Here is a 10,187-nt window from a genome sequence, read left to right on the forward strand (position 1 = left end):
GCTCTGCTGAGAAGGTGATTGGCTGCAGACTCCCATCTCTGCAGGACCTGTACACCTCCAGGACACTGGGGCGTGCAGCTCGGATCTCAGCTGACCCTTCTCACCCTGTCAGTCTGTTTGACCTGCTCCCCTCAGGCAGGAGGCTCCGGTCCATCCGCACCAGAACCTCTCGCCATAAGAACAGTTTCTTCCCCTCTGCTGTTGGACACATGAACAATAACCGTATGACTGTTCCCACCACTAACACATGACCCTATGCTGTGTTCACTGCATCATTCCATGTTTGGCACTGATCACCACCTGCACTCATGTATATATCATGTATATATCTATCTATCTACTTAGCACTTTTAATTCTTATTCTCATTTTTATTTTCATGTCTATTTAAGCTTAATTTATAACAGTATTTATAACAGTATGTTTGCACTGAAGCACCGCAGCAATTTCCTAATGTTGTAAACCCGCTCAACATTTGGCAATAAAACCCTTTCTGATTCTGATTCTGATTAATAATTAAAATAATTAACTTTCATAGAAAAGGGTTTTTATATTAAATACTTTGGCACATCTCAGTCAAAAGGGGTCAGCTAAACTTCTGAGGTAATCTTGAGTGCAAGGTTGAAGGATTGGTAAGTTCTGAATAGCGTAGGTTGGAAGTATTAACCCTTGTACGGTATTAATTACACCAGTATACTGTATGTATTTAAGAGAAGTTATTTTAAACAACATTAAAAAGTGCACTGTAGGTTTCTGGTTAATAGCTTGTATCTTGAGCAGGATTTCCTTGTAGTCCAGCTGTCCTTTTTGAGGTCAACATCCAAAGAAAAACATGACTCCTCTTTGCTCTCTTTGGAGATTTGACATTCTGCACTAACCTGCTGTTGTGCTGCTTGTAAAGTCAGCTGCCTTCTCTAACGAAACCTTTGAATCTTCAGCAGGCCTTTGCATTACCACAGTTGGAAGTTCTGTGGGTAAATCATTAAGATGAGCGCTACAAGCAGGCCTCCGCCTCTGGAAAGAGCACCTCTCTCACAAGTCAAGGATTAAAATGTTCAGTTTTTATTTTATGTGTGTAATTAAAAAAAATACTTTTAGCTATTAAGCAACTTAGCAGCATTATAAATGCACTGGCAAAAAAAAAAAACTAAATTAAACTAAATAAATAAAAAAGAAAGCATTTTTGAAAGCAAATTATGGGCACTTTGAACTGAAACAGCCACTGCCACTAGTCTTTGAAAGGTATTAGAGTTGAAGTAATGGGAATCTTGACTAAGTGATTATTGAATATAATATACAAACCCAAAGAACATTTAAGCACATATGCCTGAATTCAATGGAGGCTAAACTTGTTATTTCCTGTTTCTCTTTCCCGTTGTCCCTCTCTGTTTTCGTCTCCCACAGTACCCGAACCATCCAGTGCTGGTAAACCATTAGGGAAACATCCTGAAGGTGACAGCCCACAAGAAAACCCCTCTAAGCCCCCCTTAGTGAAGATGATAGGGGGTTCTTCATCTGCCAGCTGGACACAGTGCTGCAGCCTTGCACTGCTTTTTGCTGGACTTTGCCTGCAGTGGATCCTGTTCTGATGCCAGCACAGGCTGCGGATCAACCTTCACCTCTGTCCCTTTAGGAACCTACATGCACAGAAAAACTCATATACATATCACAGATATAATCCTTACTGCTATCCTCAACCTACATAGATACAAAGGAGAACAGGGCAGATGCAGACTGGTGTCCTGCAGCATCACAATTGTGGGTGTTTGGACAAGCTGATATTATGCATGCTTATCTACAAGGCTACGAGGCTGGACGTGTGTATGCAAACATGCACGTCCTTGTTTCACTTAAACAAACACACCTTTGTGATCCAAAATGAAAGGCCATCATTCTGATTTTACTTACAAACACCTGCCAAAAACGCTTTGTTCTTTTTCTGCTGCTGGTGTTTACTTACCCTTTGATGCTAAAAACCTCGTCACAGCACTGCGTCTCATTTGAAAACTCAACTCATTCATATTTGGGGATTAAGGAATGCATTGACTGCTAGATCAATCCCAGGTATGTGGCCTCATACAGCAGATTTGATATTCTCTAATGACTGCGTGCCTTGGCAGTGATAAGAATGTAACAAGTACACAGGTACAGCACAGGCACACATGCATGGCTGAATTGTGCAGATAAACTAGGTGTGTATAGTATGTAAGTGTACATAGGTGGACAGATTTGGTAGAGTTTATGAGGTTCTGATTGGTGAAAAAAAAGCTCTTAACTGACTGAGCTGAATAGAGTTTTCGTATTTTTTCTTTTCTTTTTTTTTGTTCTTTTGAGTTAGCTGTGAATGGGCTGTGCTTGTCGCTCAGTACAAAATAAGAAAGGGTGCAAAAAAATTTTAAAAATGCATTATCAAGAATGATGCAGAAATATGCATAATTTTCCTCCTTAAACCTATGACATAAATGGACGGTTTTGGACATTTGAACAAAGTCTGTACATTGTTGATTTTGATCATGTCTATTGTGCATCCATGTTTGTGTATCTACTCATTGAATTACACTTTAATACATGTATAACCTACAGAGCTATCAAAGTCTTTCCCACCATTTCTCATTGGTGACATGACATCAAGGTTTGCCTTTCTATAACCCTAATTTCAGAAATTTGGGACAATTTGTAAACTATAACTGAAAACAGAATGATTTGCTAATCTCATAAACCCTTATTCGATTCACCATAGAACCCAGTAAAATGGTATATATACTTTTCTTTGATGGCAGGAAGATCTCTCAAAAAAGTTGGGACAGGGTCCTGTTTACCACTGTGTAGCAATCACCAATCTGTAAATGTCTAGGAACTGAGGAGGCTGGTTGCAGGACACCAAATGTACAAGCCACCAGTTCCATGCTATCAAAAATGCAGACCTTTGAACTCAGTGCTGATAACAAACCAACACTTTTCCTCTTGAGTCCAGAGGACGTGGCATCCATATTTCCTGAAAAGAATTTTCAATTTTAATTTGTCTGACCAGAACAGTTTTCCATTTCTCCCATTTTAAGTCAAATTAGGCCCAGAAAAAGAAGTGATGTTCCTGGATCACTTCTTTTTGGCTTGATGGAGCTTTAACCTGTATTTGTGTCCACAGACAGTGATTCGTGGAAGTTTTAGTGAGCCCATGCTGTTATTTTTATGTCAGAATCATGTCCGTTATTAATGCAGTGCTGCCTGATGACCTGAAGAGCACAGGAATCCAGCAGTGATTTTTTTTGGCATTTCTCCCTTGCGCACAGAGATTTCTCCAGATTCTCTTTTCCTGATATTACACACTGCGGATGGTATGATATCCAAAGTCTTTACAATTTTATGGTGAAATAGTGAAACTCTGCCACACTGTGATGGTCTTTGTACACTCAATTATGTTACTGACCTCATGCCAATTAACCTACTTAGCTGTGACATTTTCCTTCAGCTATTTTTTAGTAGCAATTACTTATCTAGCCTTTTGTGTCCCAAGATTTTTGACAAATGTTGCTTGCCATCAACTTGAACTTGACCTAATGTTTTTCTGTGTTCTACTGTAAGAAAAATATATCTTTATGAGATATGTTGATTTACAAAAATCCATTAATTTTCATAAATCATAGGATGCTGTTTTTATTTACATTCGACACAGTGTCACAACTTTTTTTTGGAATTGGGGTGGTAAATAATAGGAATTTGAAAACAGGAGCAAACATGACTGCTTTAATTCTAATTTAACAAAATCATTTTTTTACAAAGTTATGGGCAACTTGTGCTTGATTCATTACAGCAGTAGCCTGTGAGCCCATCTTCTTTTGCTTTTGTCATTTTTTTCTTAAAATATACATACAAAAGCAAAAACAAACCGAGAGTCTCAAACTATTGATGAAGTTGAAGTATTGATGTTTCCAAAGGTCATGCATGACAAGAGAGCAAAAGAAAAATGTGTCAAAAAACTCCCAAAACTAAGTAACGTGGCTTGCTCTTTATACATCTTTTCCTTCTTGTGTAGATTGGTTTTATCCACTGGTACTAGCACAGCAGATTACCAGTAAATGAGGATGATGAATGGTCCCTGTTAAGAAGATGCAGTATAAATGCTGACTACGCCATATGTAAAAGCTACACAGACACAGTGTCTAAACTCAATAGGTCTATATTGTGCTGGCATGCCATACATACAATAAAAGTATTGTAGTTAATGGACAGTAAAGATGACCACACCTATGTGGGTTACAACAGTTCAAACGTTTCACATTTTGGGTCAGGTAATCTTATTTGGTTGTTTTCCTACTTGTATGTTCTGTTCCAGGCCAATGTTCTTTGCACTCACTGGTTCCTTACAGTCATATACCCTCGCATGTGTATAAATGTACATATTTTGCATCACGTGTCATTTGTTTTTTGTCTCATTTCGTCTCTTTTGTATGGGAATGATATAGTGTTGTTGAGCTCTATTAAAAGTGCTCTGCTCTTTCGTTTGCTTCTCTAGCCTGTCCTTAAAGAATACCAGTCACGAACAAAGCAGATCTTCCTACTAGAGACTAACACACATTACACATCGACACAGGTGTTTTTATTTAATACTCTTGGGTCATTTCCCCGACTTTCCTGTTGTTGGTCCTATGCACTTTTCAGCATACCTACATCCATCTTCAACCCAATTTGCATTATAAATACAAAGGCCAGTGTGTATGATCAGGAGCTTTATTTTTTTGTATTGCCTCAACTTCTGTTGCCCTGGTTCCTTAAAAACAAATTTTAAACTTGGGGGGTGGTTACAATACTTTAGATACTTTCTGAACCTGTAAAAGGTTGATGTAATTTGTTTTCCAATGGTTTGACCCATATCATCTAGCTATCATCTCGGTGCACCAGCTAGAGCCAGGAGGGCTTAGCTTTTAGGATAAAGTGTGTGTTCATGCTTGCAGCTGGTCAGCAGTGACAAGGATTGAATTATGAGGGCATGGGCAGGGCAAGCTGTCTCAGTCTGACCTTCTCTATTTGCATCTAGGAAGCCTTTTGCTAAACATATCAGTCTGTGTTTGTGCCAGGAATAGAGGCAAAGGCGGTGTGCAGAAGACATGAATAAGTTTGGCACCGTCAGTCATGATGACAGGGAGGACGTCAGCTCACTGCACTCATGTGAGACTGACCTGTTGACCACTCCTGAGGGGGAACTTTGCCTACTCGTCGAGTTTAATTACCCTTAATTTGTCCCTGAAGTCTTGATATCGTTTTTAGTCAAACACAAAGCACGCACAAGGAGTGCAGAAGCCCATGTTTCTTTTGTGCTATGACGCTGAGAGTACGGTAATCGCCAACGAGATAGCGTGAGGCTATGGTTTAAATCAACTGTATGTCAGGCTGAGGCTGTTTTGGGAGTTATTTTAGCATCACTGCATGTAGCCAGAATAATTACATAGTGTCAGAAGGATTTAGAATTGATGGTATAACTGGTCTCCAGTGTAACAATGATCTTTAGTTATTTTAAAAAAATGCAAAATGGCAATGCATCAGGTGACAGCAGCGCTTCAAGCCTTACCGCACCTCCCACTGTTTTAGCCATCAGCCCAGGAACATATAACTAATAGCACTTTCCTTACTAAAGCACACAACGTGCACAAAAATCATCTGTCACGCACACACGCACACACACACCAATGATCTCATTCACACACCCTGTCTCGCAAATGCACACTTCCAACTGCACGCACGCTGTATTTGATCCTTGGAGTCTATTTCATGCTTGTTGCTATAAAACTGAGTGTCTGCTTGGCTGCAGAGGAGAGAGAGGAGGGTGCCCAGTCTGTCTGTGCATAGCGTGCCTTCTCTTTGCCCAAGCTGTAATTGGGATGGATTGTTCCTGCCTGACAAAACCAAAGCCTGCCATTGGATGAACAAAGCCATGAAAGACTCTAAAATATGAGTCTGAAACTAAAATAGAGTTAGTCTGATAATTGCTTGGAACTTTTATTTCACTCCTTTTATTCATTAAGCAGTTTTGATAAAGACTATAGATGATTCATTGCGTATTTACGCACGTTGAAAGAAACAGTGTGGTCACTGAGTGCAACTGAAAGTTCAGGGCAGGGGACCTGAGGTCACAGCTGCTCAGCTGTCTGTCTGGCGGGGCTATTTTAAACTATGGCACACATCAGCGCTTCTGTCTGACTGGCTTTGCCAGAACACACTTAAACATCCTTGCACACACACACTGCACACATGCATGCAGAAATCTTTACTGCATAGTAAAGAGTAGATCTAACACTAATTCACACAATCAGAGACGAAGAACAGTCACGTCACAGACTGCAAACTGAGCTTTAAGATTCGTACCTGCCTTTTCTCCTCAGATGTTCTCTGAATTCAAGCTGATTGTGCAATACTAGGGTGGCAGTGACAGTACCCCCAACCACCACCCCCAGATTGTCTTACCTTTTCAGCAAGGGGATTACAGTGATGAGCAAAGGAAGAAGGAAAGCGCTGGAAATAGCTTTTCAAAAATGGGCAGTTGGGTGAGGCAGAGGAGAAACGAAGGAGGACCTGCGGCTGCCATTAACCACAGCTCTCCTTCTTGACTTTCACTCGTCAATGTATCAATTTCGCTCTCTTCAGAGGTTTGTCAGTGCTTACAACAAAGTAACACATGCCATCGTTGCAGGATGCTGATCTTTCACCCTGCTCCGCAGGCCAATTAGCATTATGATCAGTGAGTTTTTGAGCTGACTAATTGAGTCCAATTAAATCATTTTCAACACAACATTGCATCAAGAAGAGCCTCGGACATGCTGACAGGGATCAAATCTGCAATAGGATATAATGGATTTTTTTTGTTTTGTTTTTGTCTCCAAACCACTGATTGGCCTCACTTGTCAGTTGTGTTTCACATCATGTACAGTTCTGCTGGCAGTGGGCAAGAAGACAGCATTAAATTGTGTATTTTTCTTGACACTGAGCATGACGATGTTGTCATTTTGTGTCCAATAGTGGGAAAATGCTATTGTGAAGTGATAGACAATTTATTTCTGAAACATAAAACAGAATAAAAGCCAGCACGCATTGACAAAGCTTTTGTGCATGTCAAGAGCTGTAAAAGTTTTCAACATTGTACTTATCAGATCACTCCCTCTGCTCAGCCATTCTGTGTATGAAGAGCATCAAATATGAACAGGCATTTAGCTTTGCAATATTTTCCTATCCCATAAGAATCCCAAATTATTCTCTCCGTTATGAAAGAAAAATAGAGACAGACTTGAATCACCACACTTGCAGTGGACAGCTCGCTCTTTTTAAACACTCACTAATAAGACAGTCTGGCGGCCACAGTAGCAAAAGCTACTGTGGCCGCCAGACTGTGGAATTCTCTTCCTCAGAACTTAAGATCTGCAGACTCAGTGATTACTTTTAAAAAACAGCTTAAAACACATCTTTTTAAAATTGCATTTTGTCAACTTTTGACTGTTTTTGTTTTATACCTTGTGAAGCACTTTGTGATCTTTTATCTAGAAATGTGCTATATAAATAAAATTTTACTTACTTACTTACTTACTTAAGACCCACAGGGGAAGAGATTTTTCAGACCTTGCTCCCTGTCACACTTTTTCAGTATCATACAAGGAAAGATGGGAAAAGGCAAAAGAAAGAACTGTGACTAGAGCAAGAGCTGTTGAATCTCATTGCAGCTGGTGTTACAACATTAAGAAAGGCAACAAACAAAAGCAACAAACTGAGCATGCTCTGAAAGCATCGTGCATTATCATTTGCTGACTTTTTATGCGAATTACAATGCAAATTCTGGGCTTGAGTAAACAAGATGCTGTAACTGCCATGGCATCTTTGTTTAAACCAGTCTTAAAATGCTTTGCTATCTGTAAATGTTTCAACTTTGTGGTTGCATTTTATAGGTTTTGATTTGAAATAAACTCCTTAAAAAACAAATCCTTAATTTTGTTTCTTAACTCAGCATAATGCAAAATGTTTAATTTAATGGAATCTGGTCAAATGAAAGGCAATTGATTGATCTACAGCTAGTTTACACCTAGCCCATTTTCCTTAATGATTCATTATTTGAATAAATAAACATTTTATTTTATATATTTCAGTTGGATTTTACTTAATGATGGTGAATTTATAAATGAAATAAATAATATTAAAATAAAAGCATGGCGGTTTTAAGTTTTTTGTTAATTTTACTCACAATTTAGAGCAGTGGTGCTAGATATAATAGTGCCATTTTAGCAAGCTAACAAAACAAAAGCTGTAGCCTAATTTTAAGGTTGCTTATTGTCTAATCTAGGTTTCAAATCAGTGTTTTTAAGCTGATGTGTAAGGTGAGGGCATGATTAGAATGTAGTGTGCCTTAGTAAGGCGGTGAAGAGAAGCTTGAACATTTGTCAACAGGAAAGTCTGGCCGTTACCAAAACAGTGTAACTTTGTCTTCATGTGACAATGGCCAGCTAGAGAAATGTGGCTCCACCAGCATCAGACCCATTCCAGTTAGATCGCTGGGGTCACCATTGGTGTGCAATGTAAGATCGAGGAGTTTAAGAAGCAGCTGTGTGTGTTAGTATGTGTGTACAAAAGGACGTCTGCCACACATATACGAGGCTGGCCTACAGCTCATGTTGAATTCTCTATAAGGCGTCCTCTGTTTGGCATGCTACAGGCAGCCAGCTTGCTCATGTCCTGGAGATGGATGAGCACCAGTGTGAATGTTCCATTGCTCCCTTGGGTGCCATTCCACCTTTCCAATTCACTATCCCCATCTTTCTGTCCCTGTCAGGGTGGAGGTGAAAATTGTAGCTGACTATTGTATCAGTTTGTTTGGACTTTCCTCATTCATTTGTCTTCTGTATATCTAACGTCAGTGTGTCGTATTATGGTAGAATAGATGTTATGCTTTGTGTGTGCAGGTTAATTTACTTATATGGTGGTTCACATGTGTGTGGCCCAGGACAGGAGCACCATTGATTGGATCTGATTACAGATTCAGAGGTCTCTGTTGCTATGTGACTCTTCAGGAGATGTGAGACAGAAAATCAATGTTGTAGAGCCACTAGGGCTTCACCTTCATACTTATAACATATCCTCTCTTCGCTTCTTCATACCAGATGGAGTTTGGCTTGCATAAGTTTCAGGTTGACTTAACATCCCATGGAACAAAAGAGAGAGACAGCAATTATCGTGCAATTTCAAGTATTTTGTTGGACTGATCGTGAGCAATACTTTCTGTTACTCTGGACTTTCTGAAGATTTTCTTCTTTTTTTCAGCCACTCAACATTGATCTATGAATCATTCAAGCATAAAAACCACGATGAACCAGTGTTTTGTCTACACAAAGCAAAAAGCTTAAAACACATAAATTTATCATGTTTCTTTAGTTGAAATTAAAACAATGACAACAATAACACAACACACAGGCATGAAATGATATGTTGACACCATCAAGGTGATTCCTAAAGAGGTGATTCCTCGTCAGAAATGGAAAGGTGGCTGTCAATCGACAAATAAGGAAGAAAAACAGGTAGCTTTTAATCCACTAAACTGGCTTCATTTTTCAGCATGACAATGACCCTCAAACACACTGCCAGTGCAATGTAACACACTATCAGTCATGGATTGGTATCCCCAGAGCACAGACCTAAACATTATTCAAGTAGTGAGGGATCATCTTGACAGAGAAACAAAAGGCAGTCAACATCCAACAGAGAACTTTGAATGTCCTTCAGAGAAGCTTGGAGAACTATTCCTGAAGAGTACTTAAGGAAATGACAAGGAAGCTTGCCTAAGAGAGTTCAGGATACACTGAAGAACAAAGGTGGTCACATTGAATATTTATTTGTCATTTGTGACCTGAAAATGTAAACTAAACATGTAACAACATTTTTCTCTAAAATATAAAAGTAGCTAAAGAAAAACTGTGCTATAGCTGATTTCTTCACTGATTACCTGTTGAAAAAGTTTTAACTTGAACTGTATGTTTTTACTTAGTTGAGTTTTGATGTCCCAATTGGAGAAAACAGCACTGGGTACATACCAGCTCTGGTCTATACATAACCGCTAAGATGGAAGAAGTTTGCCAAAACCTCCTATTAATCAAACTATTGGAGAGTTTACTTGACGTGTTACTCTCCTTGTCAAACTGTACTTATAGATAGTCTTGCA

General features: G+C 39.2%; 1 protein-coding gene across 2 annotated transcripts in view; it reads left to right on the forward strand.

Moving 5' to 3' along the window:
• Positions 1-4,510, forward strand: part of gpc5c (glypican 5c) — a 112,604-nt gene extending 108,094 nt beyond the window's left edge. For both annotated transcript variants that reach the window (XM_085388424.1, XM_085388425.1), the window contains one exon: positions 1,403-4,510. In XM_085388424.1, the coding sequence (XP_085244550.1) occupies positions 1,403-1,587 (185 nt within the window). In that variant the 3' untranslated portion in view covers positions 1,588-4,510. The remainder of the gene's footprint in view (positions 1-1,402) is intronic.
• The last annotated feature ends 5,677 nt before the right edge of the window (positions 4,511-10,187 follow it).

The sequence above is a fragment of the Rhamphochromis longiceps genome, linkage group LG18, assembly GCF_057381845.1.
Source record: "Rhamphochromis longiceps isolate RC_006_pf linkage group LG18, R_longiceps_female_GT1.1, whole genome shotgun sequence".
Classification (NCBI taxonomy): Eukaryota; Metazoa; Chordata; class Actinopteri; order Cichliformes; family Cichlidae; genus Rhamphochromis; species Rhamphochromis longiceps.